The 23,737-nt window shown below is 39.8% G+C and overlaps 1 protein-coding gene and 1 long non-coding RNA gene across 2 annotated transcripts; one reads left to right on the top strand and one right to left on the bottom strand.

Moving 5' to 3' along the window:
* Positions 1-3,934: 3,934 nt before the first annotated feature.
* On the bottom strand, positions 3,935-23,721 carry LOC309585401. The gene is made up of 5 exons (XR_014227293.1): positions 23,453-23,721; positions 23,253-23,368; positions 17,211-17,314; positions 8,845-9,031; positions 3,935-7,223 (listed from the first exon to the last, which is right to left on the bottom strand). It is a non-coding gene; the product is annotated as an uncharacterized lncRNA (long non-coding RNA).
* Positions 9,753-10,349, top strand: HSPB3 (heat shock protein family B (small) member 3; the record flags this gene model as incomplete). Its single annotated transcript, XM_082302100.1, has 1 exon — positions 9,753-10,349. The coding sequence occupies one exon, from the start codon at positions 9,753-9,755 to the stop codon at positions 10,347-10,349; it is 597 nt and encodes a 198-aa protein (XP_082158226.1).
* Positions 23,722-23,737: the final 16 nt, after the last annotated feature.

Below are 23,737 nucleotides of genomic sequence, written 5' to 3'. Positions count from 1 at the left end.
AATCAGTTAATTTTCACAACAATCTACTAAGATGAGAGATTACTATTGCTTTCTTTCAGAAGCAGGAATGAGGCACGGAAAGTTAAAGGCCAAAGTATCTATTGATTTTGCGTACCTAATATAAACCAGAAAGGATTCGGTAATATTTAATATCAAGCAGCTACCAGCCAGACTACTTTTAATATTTCCTGGAAGTACAGCTCTGACCGCCTAACACTGCTGTAGGTCTTGACATTCCAGCTCAGACATGCTGTACTGGAACAAAGCATGGGCTAATGGCACAGGTATTTTCTGCTAGCCTTTCTCCCCACATCTGGAGGTAATAACTGCAGAGGTTTGCATCCAGTAACACAAGGCATCAGTCCAGTCGTTTCAAACATGCAGGCAATCAACTCCATATTAGCTGGTACAAAAGGCACAGCTGACATGTGGCAGCCCAATTTGGAGTCAGAAAGACAACTCTTAATGAACTCACCCACAGAGGAGATAGGAATGTAAAGGGTAACAAGCTGTTGGAGACAAGTGACTGTAGCAACTGCATTTTGGAAGGCCCTAATGGCTTTTTGTCTGCTCAAATGGGACTGAATTTTGTGAGTGGTCATGCACCTGATATGTAAGCAAGCATGTTTTGTATCCACATTACCTAGCTTCTAAATGCTTGCTTCACACTTGGATGTGGATAAAAATAAACACAGATGTGAAATCAATGTGTGACATTTGAGATCAGGAAATTGAAATTATTGTCAGAGTACATAAAGGCTTTAAAGACTAAAGAAATTGAACTAGTGAGAAAAAAAAAAACCCCATAATCAGAGCATAGAACTGCAGCAGTACACTAACACACTTTTCCAGATTGCAGAATAGTGGTGTCTTTTTATGGTATCAACAGGATGCATTTTTGACTCTGGGAACAATAAGGAGAACAGGAAACTGTATTTGATTTCTCAAAATAGGAGGTCTCTTGCACTATTTAAGTAGCTAAACTTAGGATGCTGGTTTCCTATGGTTCTAGACTAGAACTTAGATGAGAGAATTACCAGTTATTTGTATATTCCAAATATACAAAAAACTTTATTGCTCTGCAGTCTGTACATGTTAGCCTACCAACAACTACAGTTCATAGAAGAACTCATTACTGTTGTTTGCTCACTGATGGCTAACTGCTCTCTATGGTTCGCTATACAAAGGGAAGAATGAAGCATGATTTGGCATCTGATTTGGCCCTGATGCTTGTTCCTGAGCAGAAAAGGGACCTGTCTCCAAACTACACAGATTCAGGTAGAACTAAATGAAAAACAACATGAAACTGTATCAAAGTAGGGAGGAACTAGAAAGCATCCCTTCCTCCACTAGGTCATGTTCTTAACCATAAAATGTTGTACGTTAAAAAGAAGAAAAGCCATTGTCAAAAAAAATCTAACATTGCACCAGTGGAAAAAAAATGCCATAGGCTGTGAACCACTGGTATGTGACTTAACAGCCTGTCATTGTTCTTAATCCTGTTATTGTTTTCTTTGCTATTTGTTTCCACAGCAAAATTCCAGCAGTGGTAGAAAATGAATAGCAGTGAGACAGCTTGGAGTCTATCTGAAACTGTCTGATGGTTCTTTCTGTCCTGGATTTTTGCTAAAACAAGATTTAATCCTGCAGCCTTTACTTTGCTTATATCCTCAGTGAATGCTCTGGGAATAGCAATGAGAGCAGGGAGTTGACAAATTGGACAGATAACCACGAATTATTCAACGTCCAGCTGCCTTTAGTTACTATCACTCAGTACAGTTTGCTAAATGACAGCCTGCTTGTATGCTAATAACCAAATTTCTTTGTGTTTAGAACATTTTGTCTTTCATTCTACTTCAACCTTCTTTATCCATCCGTCATTCTCTTTGTAAAACTGAATATGTTTTGAATTGATAACAAAATGTCAACAATGCTAAGTCCTTTGACTGCATGTCAAAGACCCCTCTGTAGTTTTGCTTATGATTAACTCTTCTGAATTATTTTCCTGTGGCTTCGTTCATCTCTGCACAAAGAAGCTCCTCCTCACTTTATAAACCATGGAGTCCATACTCTCCTATCTGTAAGCAGCTTTAACTGGCCTCAAAGAAAGCTACAATATATATATGGAATAGCTAACACACTTATGCCCTGTAAATACATGAATTATTTTTTAAAACTTCCCTCCAAGAAAAAGTAATCACATTTAAGTACAGTTGTACTAATTACTAATTACAAATCTTTGACTACATTACTATCCCATTAGCCTGCACAGACTTAATTTACCTTCTTGGTACAGCAAAGATTAATATGAAAGAAAGAGCTTCTACTGTGAAAATAAAATGGTTTCTATAATATGTGAGTTAAATCTGCCTTTATAAATATTATTGTTCTCTCATGATCTCACTACAAACATTTTATTTCTTGCAGAGCATGGTATGTAAACATAAACCTTAGCAAAATAAAGTTTAATTAAGGAACTTCTGACCTTCAGTAGAACAACATACAAGCACCAGATTTTCACAGCACTTCTGATCTGTGTTATAAAAATAGCTGCATTGACAAATACATGTTGGGAGGAAAGCATTGTAGTAATGGAAAGAAAATGCTACCTTACCTACTAACCAGGTTTCTGGTCATGTTAAATAAATGTTTACCTGTTTACAGAAATCTTTGCTTAGAGGGTATGGCAAAGAATGAGTGAGATTCTGCCAGTATTTTATATGATACAAAGGCTTTTCTAAGAAGAAAAACAAGTCTCCAATTTTTTTTTCAATATGTGTGGCATGGGGTCTTTGCAAATACGCAAGTGTACAAACCAGGCCAGAAAACATTTTTAGATTTTTCAAATTATAACATGTATAAGCAGAAGCGCAAATACGAGAGAGGGCAAAAAGTTTTAAATTTCAGACCAGCACTTCTTTAAAGCATTCATGACTCACATATGTGGAATAACCTACATATCCTTGTCCTGTAAATCAAGGTTCACAGTAAATTAACTGGTGATCTTAAAAAAAGTCTGACCAAGTTCTGTCTTCTGAGATGAACACATACCAGGAAAGAAAATGTAATTTCAGAACTAGTATGGATGATAGTGTTAAGATTAAGGATGTAAATTCTGCACTGATAAACACTTAAGTGCAAGTCCAGTAAAGACAAAGGATTATGTAGTTTAGATACCAGAATTTGTTCCTCATACTTAACTGAAAACTATCTACAGAAAAGGATTTCTAGCAGCAGATTTTACCACCTCAGCAGCCTTCCTGGCATTGCCAAAGTCAGGAAATTAGGACAATATGAGACTATTGTTATAATTCCAACACTAAAGGAAATAACAGTTCTGACATAGGACCCAGATTTTGGTTGGCTTTCACCATATGGAGAGTCAAAGTGAGACAGTATTTTTGCCAATGAATTTTTCACTTTCCTTTTAAGACTGGAATTTCATATTATCCACTAAATCATCATGTGAAGAGAATAGCATTGAGACATCATTAATTCCCTATCAGTCGCTCTAAACTTGAGATTTCAGAGCAAGCCTTCCACTCTCGTTACTTACCCAGTCAGTCTCCAGCTGCTCCTTGTCAGCTAAAGATGCTTGACACAGTAGTTAATCCCTAGCGTACATCGCTATCAAACAGCATTATTTATGTCATTCCAGAAAGCAATTGTTCACTAACCACAGCAAACTCTTCCTGTAAATCCCCCAGCAGTTTCTCTTTAAAGACTTTCTGGATTAAATACTTCCACCCTAGGATCAGCAGCCGGCCACCTTCCAGACCAACAGGTTGACATAGCCTCAATGAGTTCTGGGCTGAGTTTTCAGGGATTCTTTGAACACAGAACTTCGTAAATCTCAAAATTCATTTAGTAAGTTCATTTATTTTCTGGCAAGCAATTACTTTGACAAATATATCCAGAGGATCAGTACACCACATATGCTCATTCTAGCTATTTAACTTCAATTTTCACTTTGTTCTTAGGAAAAACAAACAAACAAACAAGCAAACAAACAAACCCAAAAGGAGATAAGGAGTGGTTTGTGCTAATTACAAGTTAGCATATTTTATGTGTACTGTAGGACCTAGAAAGTACATAATTTTAAAGAGCAGAAAATTTTCTACTTCCAGGTCTTCATAGGTGAGATTTTCAGTACTTGTATTATTTTTACTAAAGCGGTCCACATGAAAACATGCACAGATGAAGATGTCCCCATGAATAGGGGTTTCACATCCTAAATGTGCATATGAGCACAAGCTATGAAATTTTAACAGATCCAAAATAAATACACCAGTCTTACTGTACTTCATTGCCTTGAGTTATTTCTATCAAGTCTCAAGTAAAACCTTCAGTGAGGCAGAAGAGGAGGAAACCTGAAAATTGGCATTCTTCTTGGAACACTAGTTGATTTTTAACTGGTGAAAAGTAAGACTGTTTCTACAGCAAGAGTGCTTTGGATCCTGACTTTCAACAGCAAAACAGAGCTTTCAAACCCTTAGGCACATTATTCCTTTTTAATTGCTCATTTCCTCTCTACCATTCTGTCTGCAAGAATTGAACAGATTATTATCACTCTAAAGAGTTTGTTTTCTATAGGAATTCCTCAAGAATTTGTGAGGCACAGGTGCATTTGCCTCTAGCAGACATAGAAACATTTGAAAACAAGCCATGTGAATAACAAACCAAATTTGAGTAAAGAGTTGCATGACATCACTTTAACATTTACAGTAATGTGAAATTTTAAAATCATTGTTATACATGTTGTATTTCATTCCTTCACTATTCTGTAAAGATGTTGCTCCAACAGCAGCTGCTGTGGTCCTCTCAACCTTTACCCTCATCCTTCATCTGCTCTTCTATCATCTCAACATGTCAAAAGAAAAATCTTGTAATAATGGTTGCAATGTGTCAAAATGATCGTTCATTCCATGATTACTTATATTTCTTATATAGCATCCTAACAAATGAGCAAACACTTGATTCTTAGCACAAAAGCTGGGATTAGTTTTCCACTTCTTAAGAGGCACCTAAGCTACAAGAGAGCATCAGTGCCCTGGAGAGATTTTCCAAGAGGTTGAGCAGATCCAGCCTTTTCCAGGTTTTGAAGGACATGACCCACAAACTGAAGTCTCCCTTTAGTAAAGCTGGCTATGTAACAGCACAACCTTTACTACTTGCAAGAATTTTTATAACACAGCGTGAAGTCTTGCTGCAGAAAGAGTTATGTTGTGATTCACTGACCAATATAAACACCATGTGACTGGAATGAGACATTACTTAAAAAAAAACAAAGGCCCTCAATATTTATTGAAAACAGAACACTTTGTATCTGCTGATTAGGCACTTGCAGGACTTGTGGTTACATTGCTGATTTCTTCAGAGCTTACACAGATCCAGATCTAGCAATCCAGCTAAAAAGACAGCACACAGCTTTAAGGAGCAATGGACTCAAAGCGACAGAAGTAAGAGACAGTAATTTTCTCACTCTAAAAGGATATATTAGATACCATGTGGAAAACAGCTCTTTACCATGGAGTTTTCATATGTATCACGCCATGTTCCATTCTCACATACATTTTACTTTACTATCTAGCTCTTTAGTACCACCACAAAGCTTATATTTCCCTATTGGGTGTAACAACACTGGTAAAACCCAGGGAGTCCAACTTTTCCTTTCATTTCATATGTATTGCAAAGTCTGAAGTGACAATATCTCTTTTGAATGACATGTGAAGTAGACCATGAGTGGCATCATTGGGTGCTTTGGTAAAAGTAACTGCAATGCTTCATCTAAATTCATTTGGATAATTACATGGCCCTGATGTGAATTTAGCCTGTTAGCTTCTTCTATAAGAGTTCTTGTTCAATTCAGCCTGCCAGCCTTTTCACATTTTTCCCCTTTCAGCAGTTACTGAATTTCAGTGGTAGTTGAAATACAAATTTCTCTTTGGGGAATCAAGCACACAGAAGATTGTGACAGGGCAATCTACTATTTTAAAGTTGTGTCAAGCAGGATGAACCTGTATTTAAGAAATGCATCAAAAATGGGTTACTCTCATGATTTTGTGCACCTTACATTTTTTCAGTTTAAAATACAGCTTTACCAGGATGTCTACTTTATATATTTAATAGCATCACAGAATGGTTTGGGTTGAAAGAGACATTAGAAATCATCTAGTTCTAAGCTCCCTGCCATGGGCAGGGATGCCACCCACTGTATCAGATTGCTCAAAGCCCCATCCAATCTGCCTTGAACACCTCCAGGGATGAGGCATCCACAATTTCTCCAGACAACCTTGTGCAGTGTTTCACAATCCGCATAGTAATGAATTTCTTTCTAAAATCTAATCTAAACCTACTCTCTTTCTGTTTAAAGCCATTCCCTCTTGTCCTGTCACTACATGCCCTTGTCAAAAATCGCTCATCAGCTCTCCTGTAAGCCCCCTTTACATACTGGAAGGCCACATAAGGTGTCCCTGGAGCCTTCTCTTCTCTGGGGCGAAAAATCCCAACTCCCCAACTCTGTCAGCTTGTTTCTACAGGAGAGGTTCTCCTGCCCTGTGATCATCTTGATGTCCCTCCTCTGGACCCACACCAGCAGGTCTATGCTCTTTTCATGCTGAGGACCCCAGAGCCGGATGCAGCACTGCAGGTGGGATCTCACCAGAGCAGAGAGGCAGAATCCCCTCCCTCGACCTGCTGGCCACACTGCTTTGGATGCTGCCCAGGAGATGAATCAAATCTTTTTTCAGACACCCCCTTCCAAAATACAGGGAAAAACCCCTTAAATCAGCGTGGAAGTAGCCCGCTGCGAGCTAGATCTCGCGTTTCCAGCCGCAGAGGTGCGCGGCCGGGCGGGGCGGGCAGGCGGTGGCGGTGCCCGTGCCGGTGCTGCCCAGGCTCGCCAGGAGATGTCGCTGTGCCCCGCGGAGCCGGCGCCGCGCTCCCGGCCGGCCCTGCCGGCGCATCCCGGCGCTGTCCTGGAAAACCCGCGGGAGATGGGAAGACGAGGAACACCGGCAGGCAGCGAGGGACGGCGTCGGCTGCTGAGTTGCCCGGCTGCTGCTTCGGAAGAACAGCTCTGCAGTGCTTTCCCAGGGCAGCTGGAGGGCTCCTGCCCGCTGGCCAGCATGGAGAGAGGCCTTCACATGGACGGCAAAACCGGGAAACAAAACCTGAGGCACCTGATGATTTAGGACATCGATCCTGCTCCCGTCGGATCAGCTCTGAAGGTTTAAAAAGACCACGGTAATCAATTGTTATTAGAACGTATTGTTGGATGGAATCCTCCTATAGGTATTTGAAGAGTACGGCACCATAAGCATCAGAAGTGCCTCAGTATTGCAGCGCTGCACTCATGTTTAAATTTGAAAGCCGAAAAAAAATATCAAGGGTGTTTGCTTGTTCCACTTGGCATATTCCCCATTTTAGTAATGAAGTGATAAGAAGCATGGTGCTAATTCATGAGCCCACAGGTGGCAAACGGAGAGAAGAGGGAACTGAACAGAGGAGAGGGCAGGATGGGAAAGCAGAAACCCCATGGCTTCATCATCAAAATCTTTCTGATTTCTTGTCCTACAGAGTAGAAAGGGATCCTATAAAGTTCTGCAGCATTTTGTATACAACGTGAATTTAAAGGGTATTCAAAGCATCTTTTGTGCTCATTAAACCAGACAGTTTCAAGTATGCCTAACGCAGACATTTGAAAGGCTAACAGACCTGTTTCTAGGAATAGACACAGTTGTCCCACAGTGACTTGCACTGAGACGGTGATTTCTGTTTTCATTTGAAGTGTAACTATGGGCAAGTTTACCTTTTCCCAGAGATTATGGGAACAATTAAAACAAAATTTTTAAAAAGTTAAAAAAAAAAAAAAGTTATATTCCTGAACAGTGCATTTATCAATGAATCACAAAATTGAAACAAAATAAGTCAGGCTATCATGACATCATTAATTAGGGATAGCAATAGCTTTCAGCAATCTGTATAAGCATAATACCACAACCAGCCAGGCATACTGCTTCATTCAGGGTTCAAGTTTCCTCATCAAGTGGATCATGTGCTAGCAAAAGAGAAAACAGGTGTTGAACAGATAATGGGCAATGTTCCAGGTTGGTTTTATCAATATTTTAGTCAGTCATACATTCAGAATTACATTTTAAAATTATTTCTGGAGGACAGTTTAACAGGAGAAGAGCCCATAGTTAAATAGAGTAGCCTAACTCTCCTTACTCACAATACTCCTCTCATGTAAGTTATCTTGAACTTTTGAAAATTTCCTTACCTTCCAATGCAGCCTTTCTAAGTTTAAAATAAAATGGCAGCCCTAGAGCTTTAATTACAGATACATCTGGCAACCCTGCCCTGCTATTAAAGCAATAAAGAAGTCAATATCTGGTAAGTACAGTAGTTCAATTGTCTCTTTGTTCATTACTCCATTAGCAACCAAAGATCCCATATTAACTATGGTAATGGAACATGTAAAGACAAGAGAGAGACAGAACTCTGAACAACAATAGCCAAATAAGAAGGAATAAAAGTATCTTCTTTGATTATTTCTAGCACTAGGGTAACTATTACTGCACTAACAAATCAAATAAAAAATGTTCACCACCAGTTGCCATAACACATTCTGATTTACACTACCAAGCTCAGCTAGAGCGATTTTCTAGCAAACATACTACAGTTTAGAAATTATTTTTCCTCTTTATTGCACTTCTCTGCTAGCTCTTGTTAAACAAACTATTGGCCTTTGTAGGTGTTATCTGCCCTGCAATCATAGAGTAGGAAGACGATTACAAGCAAGAGGTTGTACAAGCCCCTTCTCTGGAGATATTCAAAACCCACCTGGATGTGATCCTGTGAAACCTGTTTAAGGTGAATCTGATTTAGCAGGGAGGTTGGTCTAGATGATCTCCAGAGGTCACTTCCATTCCCAAACATTTTGTGATTCCGTGATTATGCCTCGGAGAGCCTTAGAGGTCATCAGTCCTGCTTTGCAGACACATGCAGTAGATGAGATCATAGATTCAAGCTGTTAAGCAACAGAAGATGAAGATTACTGGGACAACGTGATAGCATTAAAGATTTAGAATTGTCTTTACTATTCTGCAGGGGAAAATAACTCTACCCTCTTCTGGAAGCTCTGAAACATGAGCTTTCACTGTAGTTCTCTCTGCACTCTTGTGCCTGACTCCCTGACATGCTGGAGACGTTTCTGCTGTGTTTGTAGGTCACTAAGACTGTAGATTCAGCACTTCAGGCTCCCCCTTTCTGGGCAGAGATGGTTTCCTCCTCCCACCAATAACATGGTTAACCATGCCCAAATTTCACCTATGCACAACTTCTGCAAAAATGTCCAATGCACTTGCTAACTTTACAGTTTAGCTAACCTGAAATCTGCTCTATTCCTGCTGCCAAGGTGATGAAATATCTTCCCTCACTAGCTCCATATTTCAATTAGAATACAGAGTTTGTACTTGTTATCATGTACGCCTTGGAAAAACAAAAGTATTGAACTTCATTTAAATAAAAAATGCTTTCACGTTATTTGTGTAATCATTATTCATAATTATAAACAGCACAATATTGCAGTAAGAAGAGATGCATTAAAGTTTTGCTTTTACTACTCCTGCATGGAAGCTGTGCATGTGTTGAAGCCACTCAAGACCGCAGCACTATAAATAGTGCTCTATTGTTAGTGGATAAAAGATGAAACAAGTCTCACAGCACTGGAGCACAGGACACTGTATTAAATGTTAAGCTCTGCCTGTTCTAAAAGTGAAAGGCAACATCAACTGATAGACTGGTCTGTGGGTAAAACAAGCGGCTGGGAAGAGCTCGCTCTGACTCTGCAGCTTCCTGACACAGCACAAGTAGCAGCTGATCTTTCTGCCTCTGCAATGGCAGAAGCTGTCATAAGACACTGGGTGGAAACTCCCGTACGCTACCAGGAGCACTTTGTTGGCCAAGAGCTGGAAGCACACAAGCTGAACCACCTTTTATACGCTTTGCCGGGCCCTGCTACCGCTGCGCTGAGCAACCAAAGGTGCATCACAGAAAGCACAGCTGGGGCCAGGAAGAGCAGCCAGGAGGAGGAAAACACACACTTTCGGGTCTTGCTGGACGTTGTGCAGTTCTGCCCCGAAGATATCATTATCCAGACTTTTGAAGGCTGGCTCCTGATTAAAGCTCAGCACGGACCCAGGATGGATGAACATGGTTTCATATCCAGAAGCTTCACCAGACAATACAAATTACCTGATGGAGTGGAGAACAAAGACTTGTCTGCACTTTTCTGCCATGATGGCATTTTGGTTGTTGAAATGAAGAATTCAGTGGGAAAGAACTAGAACCATGTCTATAGTTACTGGTGAGATTAAATCATTCTTAATGTAACAAAATATCAGTCATGCAATGCTTTAGGGTATAGTAAGCATGTAGCTGTATTTACTACAGCAAAGCAAATTTTTTTGTTATATTTTTCTGTATGCTGAGTTTATTGTTTGATGTGAAATGTTAGACTGCTTGCCTCCAGCTACACACAGGTTGAAAACCCAGGCTGTTTGAACAGCAGCAAACTTGGGCTAGTCTCAGCGGGAGAAAAAAAATCTATTTGATAACATACTGAAAATAGAGCACATTTTTGAGATAAGTAGCAGGAGTTTTATTTCTAAGGAATAAGCATTTATCATACATAGTCATAAACATTAAAGAAGCAATAGACAAGTTGTGAATCTTATGGAAATTTAATTTATGTACCAAAAAAATCTGTGTTTTACTTATTGAGATTAAATTCTTCTCTCTGGAAAAGCACACAAACTGAAAGATACCATGAAGAGAAAAATCCCTATTTCCATAGCTTCTATACCGAAAAACCATCCAGAGATTACTTTTTAGAGGTGTGTTGCATGTTTGAAACTATAAGGAAAAAGAATAATCACTGACTTTATTTGCTTGCAAACACAGTAAACAGAAATTATACTTTCTGTCAAAGTAATATGTAAGAAAACCTTTAAAGACATTTTAGAAAATGTTTTGTTTAAGATAACAACTGAAGAAAAAATTTTTGTTTACAAATGCTCGAAAGAATCATATTCTTCTTTGTGAAACCTCAGTAATAAAAAGACGTTGCTCTTGCACAAATGCCTTTTTTCTTACACATTTTAGGTAGTCTTCTTATTTAATCAAATGAGTATTTAATTGTCCATGTTGCATGACACTTTAGGCTGATATCTCACAACTCTGTCTTCAAGAGCAAATTCTTCTTTCAATGATAATCCCCCTCTCCCCAGAGGAACACAGGCTCTACATTAATTTTAAATAGAGGGGTTCCTTACTGCAGACACAGCTTTAGTTTCTGTTCCAGTGTCTCACATTTCATGAGTGGTGGTGATGAAAAAATATCCACCTTCTATATCTAGTATCTGATCTTCTCAATACTAAAAAGAAATAATGCTGTGGGTTTGTAAATACTCACACATTTGAGGGGAACTGCATCTGCAAGTTGAACTGCCTCCTTTTATGTGTACTGGAGACGAGTATGACTGGTGTGCTATGAATAGTAAAGGAATGTGGAATGGAAAGTGCCAAGTTAAATGCAGACTCTTTATCACAGCCATCTGCTGTTTGGACAAATCAAAAACATATTCAAATGAAACTGAATACAAATACAATTTTAAGAATACAAGAAAAATATGATGAACAAAACCTGGCTCTCACTAGCTGAAGCTAGAGTTCCTTTAGTTTCAAATGAAAATCTTAAGCTTGTATGTCTGCACATGTCCATTTATGAGAAAGATTATTGTTGTTTAGACTTCAAGATACTTGAAGCAATTGATTTTAGAAAAGTGGGAAGTACAATTCTTGTATTTTACTTACTAATTGTGCTAAAACTCACAAGAAATTTGCCCAAGAAAGGCAGAATAAAGTCTGAATTGTAAATTTCTATCATGTGCAATTATGCTTTTAATATACCAGAAGTCAAGAGTGTAATGTTTTCTAACAAACTAAACCAAATACAAAACATATGTCCCCACATTTCCACTCAACCCCACACTTTTCCCTCATATTGCCTGTGTTCAATTTGCATATTGGCTTAAGATCCCATTAGCAAATCAGATCTAGATTTCTAAGTCTAGGAGCTTCATCAGACAGCAATCTGGTAGAAGATGTAACATGGATTTAAGAAATTGAATTCTAGATACAGGTCTGGATTTAAACTTTACAGACCAGCTTTATAAAAGCTGCACAAGCTTAAAGCCATGGTTTCTACATCACCTTATGGCACAACAGTTGGGATAGAGTTCAGGATCACAAGTTAGTAATCTGCTTTGGTGATTTTTGTTTACAGAGATTTTTATAAATTTTATCACTTAAACTTACAGGTTGTTATAAAAACTATTCTAGCTATGATTGCAGTGATGATATTCATAGCCCTATAGATGAGAAAGTTGTTCTAAAAAAAACATAACTGATTTAATTATTTCAAATTAGATCATGATTAAACTACCAGAAACTTGGCAAGGAATTAAACCATACAGCCAAAATCACATCATCTGTTCTATATATATAATACCATGGTTACACACAGACCTGCTTAATTTCACAAAATTGTATGGAGAATGTGGCATCTGACTGCTCTGTATTGTAGGTCTCTCTGCATCACTCTGTGCCCAAGTCTGTACTTGCTCACAACATCATCAGTCAGAAATCACTGGAACACCTTGACCCAGATATGGCAGGGATGTACCCAGCCAAACTTTACCTTCTCTTGTAAACAGATCTTTACAAAAGCCTGCATCCATGTTCCTTGGTGAATGGGAACTTCCCCTGACCTGGCACCGGAGTGCTCATGTAACAGGGACCTGTCACTGACTTCCTGCACTTTAGCACCAAGAAGAGCACAGAGGAAAAAATTTCTCCCTTTTTTTCAAAGTGGCAGTTTATCAAAAGATCTTGGATGGATGATTTTTAGGTGTTTACCAGAACAACCTCAAAGTACTTGGCAGAGTGTTTCTGAATAATCTGGAAAGAGCTGTTCTCACATATTTATATGATGTTTTACTTTCATAATCTGATTAGAACTGAATGTGAATGTCACATAGAAAGGTGCTAATATTGCTCATGGGCAGCAGACTGAGATATTTATCAACAGCAAAGGAGTTCAGAACAACTACAGCTTAAGACAGGTTTAAGACATGCTGATGTGGTTAAATTAAGAATCGTGAAATTGGCTGTCTATAAAATTCTGGCCCAGAATAAGTGATAAGCCTGTGCAAGCCTTGCAGACCAAGTGCTACCAAGCTTCCTCAGTTCCCACCAGTAAGGGATTACCTTTGTAATTGATCAAAATGCTCCTCCAAATGGATAAAGATGACTTCATGCGTGAATCTAAGCACTGTGAAAAATGCTTTCACAGAGATGAAAATGTATTCATATGGCACTAGTCTCCAAAAGCAAGGTAAAAAAAAAAAATTTCTGTAAGATCCTTGTGTGCAGAAAGCCCAAAAATGCCTTTCTTTGCCTTGCTGCCTTTTCATAGTTTCTGCTGCACCTAAGGTATTTGAGATCTCTCTACAGAGTCCAATACTGGTGGTACAGTGAACCAAGGCTGACACCAGTCACTCAATAACCACTCAGCTGCAGCACTGGAAAAGAGAAAAGGAAATCTCTAGGGTATCATGGTGGCAACATTCCCACCCAGAGGGGAAGGTCTCACATTCCTTTACTTCATAGCCAGGAATCAAAAGGTCCTTTTTAATCTGAGTAACATTACAAGATTGGCTTTTAATGTGAGTAGGGATATTTCTGAAAATATTAGGTACACCTTCTGTTATTCAAAAGACATGCAGACCTCTGTCTTGCTGACTACCAGAGACAGTGGCTGGCCCCTCTCACCCAGAGGACAGCATCTCAGTAGCCCTACACTGTGAACACAGGAGTTAAATCTAAAGAGTTACACCTGTACACTACATTGTAGGTACCTGAGCTGGCCCCACTTGTGCTAACATTGGAGCCAGAAGTACTGTTCCTGTGTGCCAGCAAGTCCAGAAAGCTCAGACTGTCTACTGCTGTGCTCAGGCTGAAAAATCATCCCTTATTAAAAGCTCTTGGACAGAAAGAGACACAGGAGAAACATGGTACTACAGCTCAGGACTCTCCATTCAGGTTAGTGCTAGAGCGGAGATTTCTGCTGTCTGTGCCACTGTGGGCTGCATTTTTACCACAAATCCCATCAATCTACATAAAAAGGAACCCTCTTTAGCCACATGGTAGTACCACTGATGGTCATGGTCTAACCCCAGCTAGCAACTGAGCCCCATCCAGCCACCCACTCAGTCCCCTGCTGTGGGATGGGTGAGGGAACAGGAGTAAAAGTGAGTGAACTCATGGGTTGTGATAGAGACAGTTTAAAAGGGAAGGCAAAAGCTGCATGCACAAGCAAAGCAAAAGTGATTAATTGACTACTTTCCATGGGCAGGCAGGTGTTCAGCCACCCCCAGGACAGCAGGGCTCCAACACATGTCATGGCAAGTTGGGAAGACAAATGCCATCTTTCCAAACATCCCTTCCTTCCTCCTTCTTCCCCTGCCTTTATCTGCTGAACTTGATGCTGTGTAGGATGGAATATCCCTGTGATCACTTGGACTCTGCTGTGTCCCCTCCCAAGTCCTTGTAACCTCCCAGCCTCCTTGCTGGTGGGGTAGGGTGAGGAGCAGAAAAGGCCTTGACACTGTGTGAGCACTGCTCAGGGAGAGCTAAAACATCCTGGTGTTATCAACAGTGTTTCCAGTACAAATCTAAAACACAGCCCCATAGCAGCTACTGTCAAGAAAATACACTCATTCCCAAGCCAAAACCAGTAGGCACATATAAAGAATTTTGAAGACATAATACTTAAACCTTCTACAAGAAATATTTGACTTTTTTGTAAAATAAGCATTTTTAGGGGCTGACAAAGACATTTCAAAGTTACTTTAAAAAAATTCTGGTTGTTAATAGAAAAGGAACATATACATGTACTGAACCCTTGGTATGCTAGGCTGAAAGAGTAAGTCACCTACTATCTTCAGCTACGTTTCTTTCTAATTGCACATCTCTTCAATTTTCTCATCTATTAATTGTATATTCCATCATCTAAGTAGACAGCATGTCAGAATCTCCAGAATTTCATTTGTTCCTGGCAGAGTTGGATGACATGGGGATTAAAGTGGGAGTGTCCTTTCTGAACTAGCCACCCCAAAATTTCTAGTCAAGTCCTCATCAGCTCAAACTGGTTTACTGCATTAGTGTAAACTACTTAACTTGTGTAGTTGTCACTCTCAGTGGGTCTGCATGGAGCTGGTTTGATCCAGCAAGACTTCCTCACTCAGGTGCCAATGTGCAGCCTCCAGGGCTGGTTGGAACCTTTCTCTCTAGCACCTCAGTGCCAGCAGTAGAAGCTGGCTGTTTCTGCAGCTGATTCAGATGCCCAGAGGAACCACACGAGTTACTCCCTGTGTGTGTCTCACTTCCCATAAGAGGTAAAATGGGATCTGAAGATGTTTTGTGTTCCAGTGACACTAACTCCTTTATCTTTAGTTCCTCTCCTCATTTTCCAGGATATACCATTCTCCTCTCAGCCTGCACACAGAAATCAGATGTTCCACAGACATCACAGTAGCACACTGGTGTAAGTACAAAGCACAGGTATGGCTTGTGTCTGTAAATGAGCTAATTTGGAATTTGGATGTTGAGTTTAAAGAATTCCAACTCTTAACTAAAAGTGATTCCATTGATCATAGCTATAATGAAAAACTAATGAAGGGAAATGATTTTCAGAGCGTAGTGTGACTAATAAAAACGCAATTCTTGTACTCTGTCTTACAAGGCAGACAGAAACTCATAAACTACCTGCTCTGGTGACAGCTGTATGCATTTTAATAGTAGTTCAATTACATTTTGCAACTTTACCACAATTACCCAAGCACTGGTGGCATGATTAGTATGTACTGTACAAGACACACCATAAATACAGTCTCTGCCTTAATGTATATATGGAGCCTCAGGATTTGATCCTGGAATGAAACTGAAAGACTCAATACAGATTAGGAGACTATGAGACAACTAAGTGAAGAAATATGAACTCGGAGACCCTATCATAATAACCATAGCAATATTTAACTTAGACCCTCTGGAAACTTCAGTCTTAAATGGCTACAGTGTCAAGACAGATACGGTTTCCAGATTTATTTTATTCCAGATTTAAAGGTCAGAAGGATCAGTGATGATCCCCAGTGTGACACCCTGAACAGAACACACATGATCTCACTTGATAATTGACTCATGAAGGCAGCCCATAATATGTTTGAAAAAGATCACATATTTAAGCAAGAGATCAAGTCTTTATTTCAAGACTTCAGTTGATGGAAAACTCATCACACCCTTCCATCAAGTTCACGTGTTAACAATCATCATGGCTTAAAAAGAGCAGGTTTTCCCTAGTCCTCTGAGATTTGTTTGGTGATATAAATTTTACCCTAAAACTAGAAGTAATACTCTGGACAGCTCTTGGGACAGGCTTTTTACTATCCTGTTGTTATGAGTTACAAAAATATAAAAGCATAACACCTTGTGCTAAACACCCTTATTAGCTACTAATAGAACACAAAGGAATTCATCAACATGAAAAACTTTTAAGTATAATTTTTCCACATAGAGCAGAAATATGTATTGAATAACTTTGCATATAATACCTTTCTTGTATCATCATTGGTAATTTTGTCACCTTCATGTCCCACTCATCTAAACTGTTGCTACAATTCTGTTTCTTGCTGAGTACATCCTCACTGTTTTCCCACTGACCATAGAATTTATATACTTTGAGCTTTTTCCTGTATCAATTGGTATTGCTTGCTACCAACTTCTTATTTTTTCCATTTCTACTTTCACTTGCCCTTTTATAACAATGTATTTTAAATTTGGATAATTCTGCTTATATGAGCACAGTTCTGTGTTTATGGGTAGCTAATAAACATTCTAAATGTATACAGAACAACCAGAGCCAGGTTCTGACACTGTTCCTCTCAGTAAATCATAATCTCTTAAAATTTTACTGATGGTATGGGATGCCCAGTATCTCTCTGCTATGAATTCCCTCCTAAAATGAATGTTCAAAACAGTGAAGCACCAGGCTGCACCACCTGTGATAGGGAATTCCATTTACCATTTACCTTCTCACAAATACATGGCCCAAAGCAAGCACAGCAAGAATCTTCTTCACACCTCAGTCTTTGCAGGCCTCTTTGCTCTCCAATTGACCAGCAAAACACAGAAGCTAAAACAGAGTAACATAGTGTCATTTCAGCCACTGAGCTTCTCAGAACTCTCCATTTCTTTAGCTGACACAGACAAAATTAGTAACTCCTTGGCCATCCTTTGAGTAGTTCATGTCCTCAAGCAACAACATGAACAAATTTTTCTCCTTGAAGATGAAACAGCAATTTCACCCAAATGTTAATATTAATTAAGCTTAATGTAAAAGCCACTGCCTCCTGATAGCAGAATGCACTATATCAGCTTAAACACAAGCTCAGAGAAAATGGAAGATACTTTGATGGTCAAAATGCCATCAAAACTGGTCTGTTGCATAAGTTAGTGAGTGTCATACATGAAATCCCTATTTGTGCTTGGTCTTTGCATATTAAGTGCTTTAAGTAATTAATTTTGAGTTAATTATTTTTAAATTGAATGTCACAATTAACCCATAGCCCAGGTACAAAATCCAGTTCCATTATCAGTGTTTTCAATTGTTTAAAGTAGTTTATTAAGAGAGTTGCACCCTTCCCAGTTAAAATTTTCCCAATTAAAAATCACAAACTTGCCCCTTTTCAAACTTCAAACCACTGGTACACCATAAGAGTTACCTTTCCTGTGTTTACTGTATACTTTTATAAGTGTTTTGAGGTGTGTTGGATGTATTTTAATACTTTTTGTAGGTGTTTCACTTGCATTTTGATTACAAGGCCAAAACCCCCACCCAGTCTTAATAGCCAGCAGCTATTTTTAGCTACAGAGCCATTACTCTGCAGGCAAGTTCCATGGCAACCTGAATACCTGAATTTTAATGAAGGTATTGTATTCCCCTTATCTCAAACTGATACCACACCCCCCCCGACAACGATGAGCCATTGGTGGACAGAGATGATCCATCAAAGGGAAAGCACCAATCGCCTTGGACCGAAGGGGCGGGCTGTGGGCGGGCTGTGGGCGGACTGGGGGCGGAGCAAAAACTCTAAAAAGGACAAAGCCGAAAGGCGGGCTCTCTTCTCTCTTCCCCTCTTGCTCTCTCCAGACTAGCTGTGGGAGACATCGGTGCTGGGCATTAAAAGCCTTACCCCTTTTAAGGGGCTTTTAGTAATTTTTTTAAAGTCAGCGCAGCACTGCAAGTTCTTTTTCTCTACCTGAGGTCTAGTGCTGTCTCAGCCAGAAGATCTCATATCCCTGTGTTCCTGGGGCATACCATCTACTGAGCCATAGGATCCCAAATTTTTATATTTTTCTGATTTCTGTAATTTTTCAATTTTTCTGTTTTCAATAAATTAATCTTTTTAAGAGTTGTCTCATTTCTCACAGTGAGCACTTGTCCTGCTTTCCAGGCTGAGACTGAGAAGTCACTCCCATAAAATTCAACGATGGACAGTGAAAACTCATAAAGTAGTGTCAAGGCTCATCCATCCTGATCCATTGGCAGGTATAACTGAGGAGTTGCCAGTGACTAGTCCTTCAGTGTGCAACCAGCCTCTACCAGGCTCCTCTCTGCACTGACCACAGCAACTTCAGGATTGACCAGAGCAACTTCAGCCCAAGCCCTGTGGATTTCTAGAACCCATCAGCATTAATTTTTCCACGATAAACACCAGCATTAACACATGCATAGAGCCTGCTAAGGAGGTCCTCTCTGCAATTTCTCCATCCCGAGTGACGACAGAGACACTTGTATTCAGGAAATGAATGAATGCTCAATTCTTCATTCTCACTACACCTCGACTTACTCATCCTATACAATGGGTTTACTGCTGATATAACTTTACTTTCATGCCACATTTATATGGTACATGGATATAACGCTGGCTTCAATATCAGCTACCCCCTTAGCTCACAGTCTTGCTTTTTATCAAGTATTTGTTATCACTAAAGGTATTGGATTGAAATACACAAGACTGAGAGTCCCTCAAGGACTTATGTAGCTCAGGACAAAGAACAGCAGGCTCATTCATCCTCTTTTGCTGTCTCAGTTTTTATTCAGCAGGTAAATTCTGCCTGTGTGCACGCCAAGGGACTGGCAGCTGGCATGGGCCCATTAGTCCATAACCATGAAAGACTCAGCACCGCCAGAATGTCTGCCTAGCACATACCCCGTGCCACAGCATGGAGGAACTGCATACATAATGAATTTATCCTGACAGCACCTTTAGTTTGAAACATTATCCCTTCAGACAGGAAATGGACACAGACATGCATTCCAAGCAATATTAAATGGAGAGTGGAGAATAACTGAGTAACAGCCACCTATTACACAGACTGGGGCTGAGATAGCTAATACATATTGCAAAGGCCAAGCAAAAACCTCAGCGTTTCTGATCAATTACCTCTAATTTTACACAACCTAGTTTGAAAAAAGCAATGCAATTTTTGCTTAATTCATGCTTGTGATTGAAAAATATTGTGTCTTCTTCTATATCTCACTGCATCTTTTCCTAAATTTCAGTTTATAGCACACTATAAAGTATCTTCATTTCTCTCTGTTTTATGTTTTCAAGTAAGATTTTATAAAACATTTCAAATAAAATCATATTCCATCTTTCAGAAACTGTAAAAAATACCACTAGAGTAATATATTTGTCAAATTTATTGCATTTTCTTAAGTTGTTTTATAGTTCAATGTCTTTACTTGTCTTTAGCTTTTTACTTTAAGCAAGTGAAATGTTTAAATAATTTTGTGTTTAAAATCATTTTGTGCCCTCTAGTGGCAGCCCTGCCAGGCACCCAAACTGGGACTTTCCTGTTAGAGATGATGTAATGATGGAAGAATAACAGTTTATTCCCCTATTAAGTGAAATAGGTTATCAGTCTGTATAGTTTTGAAAAATTACAGTCAGCTCTAGTTTTGATGAGGTAATACCACCAGCTACAGATATACCACAAATAGCAAAACCCCCAAAAACCCCACATTTTTAAATGTGTAAGCATTTCACCAAATTTCCTCTTAGAAATTATATTGATGAAAATCGACCTATTTGTAGCCATTTCCTTGCAATTTGTAGCCATTTCAAAGCACTACTCAGTGTACTTCCCATTAGAACATCATTCAGTGTCCAGACACATGGTTTTTCCAGGGTCCACAAAGGGGTATCATCATAAAGAAAAGGCTTAGTGCCATAAAGTTTCATCTTCTCTCATGGAAAATCACTTTGCTTTTCTTAGTAAAACAGCAAAGTAATAGCATAGAGGAACAGTAACAAAACAAAGATGGAAAGATTTGACATCTTCAAGGGAAAGTTACACAGGGCAATATAACCTTCTATTATTTTTGAGTTCAGATCCTCTACTCATTCACTTTTTCTTAATTCAAGATAGACTAAATGCATACATTTTTCCTAAAATGTTTAAATGTTTCCAAATTTTTTCACTCTAAGTTTCTGCACCTGATCAGCAAAAAAATCATGCTGCCTTCAAACATCTCTTTTAGCACACATTGCCAGGGGTCTTGAGACAACTAACTCACATACAATGAGATATCCCATATATAGTCTTTAGTAGCCATTTGGGTTTAGTATAGCTTTCAGCTTTACTCCCCCAAATTACAGGTCCCTAGGAACACAGTAAACAATAGACATTTTCACTGAATTATAGGTTATTAGTCTTTATAATAACATTCACTTTGCCTCTGAAAATTCAATTCTCAATGAAGATGATAGGAATTCCTGACCAAGCAAACATGGAGATACATGCTTTGTGCAGCTAAAATGCTCTAAGTCACTATGTGCCATTATTACTTTGAAACCCTTGTCTCTCCTAATCCAAACAGCAAGAAACGCTCTTCTGCTTGGCATGTAGATGGTTACTGAGGACTTTGGAAGCTGTTTTTTTCAAACACTTTAAAAATGTTTGTTAGCGTGGCTTCTAACTTTGCCAGTTGGTTTTCTTGAAAATAATAGTTGATGGTTTTAAAATGTTCTTTATAATATCCACAACAGAGTGCCTCAGCACTGTGGTAATCAGAGTTGGCTCACTGGTGGGAAAGGATGGAAAACATCATTTGCAACCTTTTTATTGCTCCAAATTCTCTTTGCAGTTTTGATCACTAGGGAAATAACATAGCACACATTTTCCTTTCATATTTTTTCCTTATTGAAAGCATTTGTGCCAGAAAAACCATGACCCAATTTCACATAACTTAATTTTTGTTGAAGTCTTCAGATAAAACTGAAAGATCTTAGAGAATAACTACTTAAAAAATTACACCTATGTAATTAAGAAATATTGTTCTCATTAGCTTTGTTGATCTTACACCTTCAAATTCTCCGGATAACAGTTCTTATGCCTGTTGGATTTGACATCTTTGCTTCTGTTCATTTGAGATGCAAACATCAAACCAGTACTTACTGGAGAAAAATTAGGCCAAATGCACTGAGGGGAGCAGGGGGAAGTAGGACAGCTGCCACCTCCACCACCAGACCCAAGGAAGTAAGATAGATGCCCAGCTCAAAGTTGTCCCTTTGTCCTACCCTGGCTGTGACAGCCACAGGCTGACAGGCACTGTCAGCATGACCACTTGGAGCAGCAAAATCCCATTCCTGAACCAGCTTTGCAGCTGCGCAAGGCACCTGTGTGTTACTTCAGGTTGTCCAATGAGAGCAAATCTTAAATATCTATTTAAAGCAAATCAAATAGGTCAGCATCATGTCTAGTACTGTTCACTTCATGTGACAAAAAAGAACTTTCTCTATTCAGAGATAACAACATTCATCATTAAGGACATTAAAATTTAGATGAATAGAACCAAAAAATTTTGGAAAGGAGTTGGATCAGGTGCAGTCAAATATATATCATGCAGTAAGTACTACAGAGAAGGCAGTTCAAGGACTATTCTTCTGTAGTTTAACCTGTGAGGATTCACATGAATGCACAAGACTGCCCAGATCAGTGTTAGCAGTAACTTTGGAAGGAATACAAAAATCCCAATCACTTATCTTGATCTGTAGCAGTCAGAATTTGGGAGGAAATCTAAGACCGACGTCAAACTAATCCACATCTACCTCCTGATGGGGTTTCAGTCTTTACTTGAAGCTGGCCACATGGGTGGAGGGCAGCATGGTGGGCTGCGGGCCAGCTGCCACGGCAATCTCCGTATTTTGCAGAAGAGAACCGGACCTGTGTGAAAGGCAGACACTGACTGTGTGCCAGCAGCAGGGGCAGAACACTGACTGATGGAAAAAGAGCTTTGGTGATTCTAAGAGCACTAACAGATGCTGATGCAGAACTTGAGGATCTCTGCAGGCCCTGTGTGTTGGGGGTGAGTGATCATGACCAGGCCAGGTCAGGGTGTTTCCACCAGCTGCCAGCTCTCTCTCAGGAGACGACTGATGCTTCTCATCTTAGCACTGATGTAGATACTAAGAATTTCCCTCTGTAAACTTGCTGCAACACAAATGTGTTCCAAAGGGTTGGCCACTGAGGAGCTGGTTGTGTGGTGAATTGTGTGTTTCTTTGAGCACTGTATTGGCTAATTAAAACAGATTTCCAGATTTAAGCATTAAAGGAATTTGGGGCTAACATGCTGGACTGGGGTGAGCTGACATATTAAAAAATAACAACAACAAAAAAAAAGTTGAGCAGACAAACTGAGCAACAGTAACAGAAAAGTACTGTGATAATATGTGCAGTAATTTTGAAGAAAACGAAGGTCCAAAGGAAAAAGTGTAAAAAGTAAACCCCAGGTATCAAACACTAAAACCAGCAATGAAAGGAAGCAGTGGGTCTTGTAGCATTCCAGTGAATCGCTCCCAGATGAAGACAAATTATTTGACACAAAGATCTATGAGAAGTAACATACTCCCTAAACTATGACAGAGAAATAAACCAGAACTGTGTATCCATCCAGATGCTAATAGGAAAACATGAAGAACTGGGGACCACAAACATGAACATCTCCTCTAATAACTTCTTTCTAATTGCTCGTGAACGGTAGAATTTTTGAGAGAAACTTGTACCTAGGAATCCAAAGAGAGCTCAAAGATGATTAACGGGACGGGATTCAACGTAGGACCAGGTGCAACAGATGAGGAAATAACCACGCAGGGACAAAAGCACCTCGATGGGTCTGAGGCTGTTCCACAGAAAACCAACATTAGTGTTATGACCACATTTTTCGAGAAGGCTAAAATACACGTTATGCACGAGCAAAACGCACCGTGACATTCTTTTTCTCTGAAGGCAGCAGGCAGCCGGCGGAGCGCCAGCAGCACCAGCGCGGCCGCCCAGCACCTGCGTGGCGCAGCTCCCGCGGAGCGCGGGGAGGAGACCCGAGGGCTCAGGAAGCTTCCCGGCCGCACGCGGGGAAGCGCTGACGCGTCTTCGAGGGGTCGGGAGGCGGCGGCGGCGTTGGAGCGGCCAAGACCCGGCGGAGCCTCCAGCGAGCGGGCCCGGGGGGCACACAGACCGCGGGACGCGCAGGCCCGGCCTCCCCGGCCCCGCG

The sequence above is a fragment of the Coloeus monedula genome, assembly GCF_965178545.1.
Source record: "Coloeus monedula genome assembly, chromosome: Z".
Taxonomy (NCBI): domain Eukaryota; kingdom Metazoa; phylum Chordata; class Aves; order Passeriformes; family Corvidae; genus Coloeus; species Coloeus monedula.
Note: the sequence above shows the minus strand (reverse complement) of the source record. Positions and strands in the feature narration are given on the sequence as shown.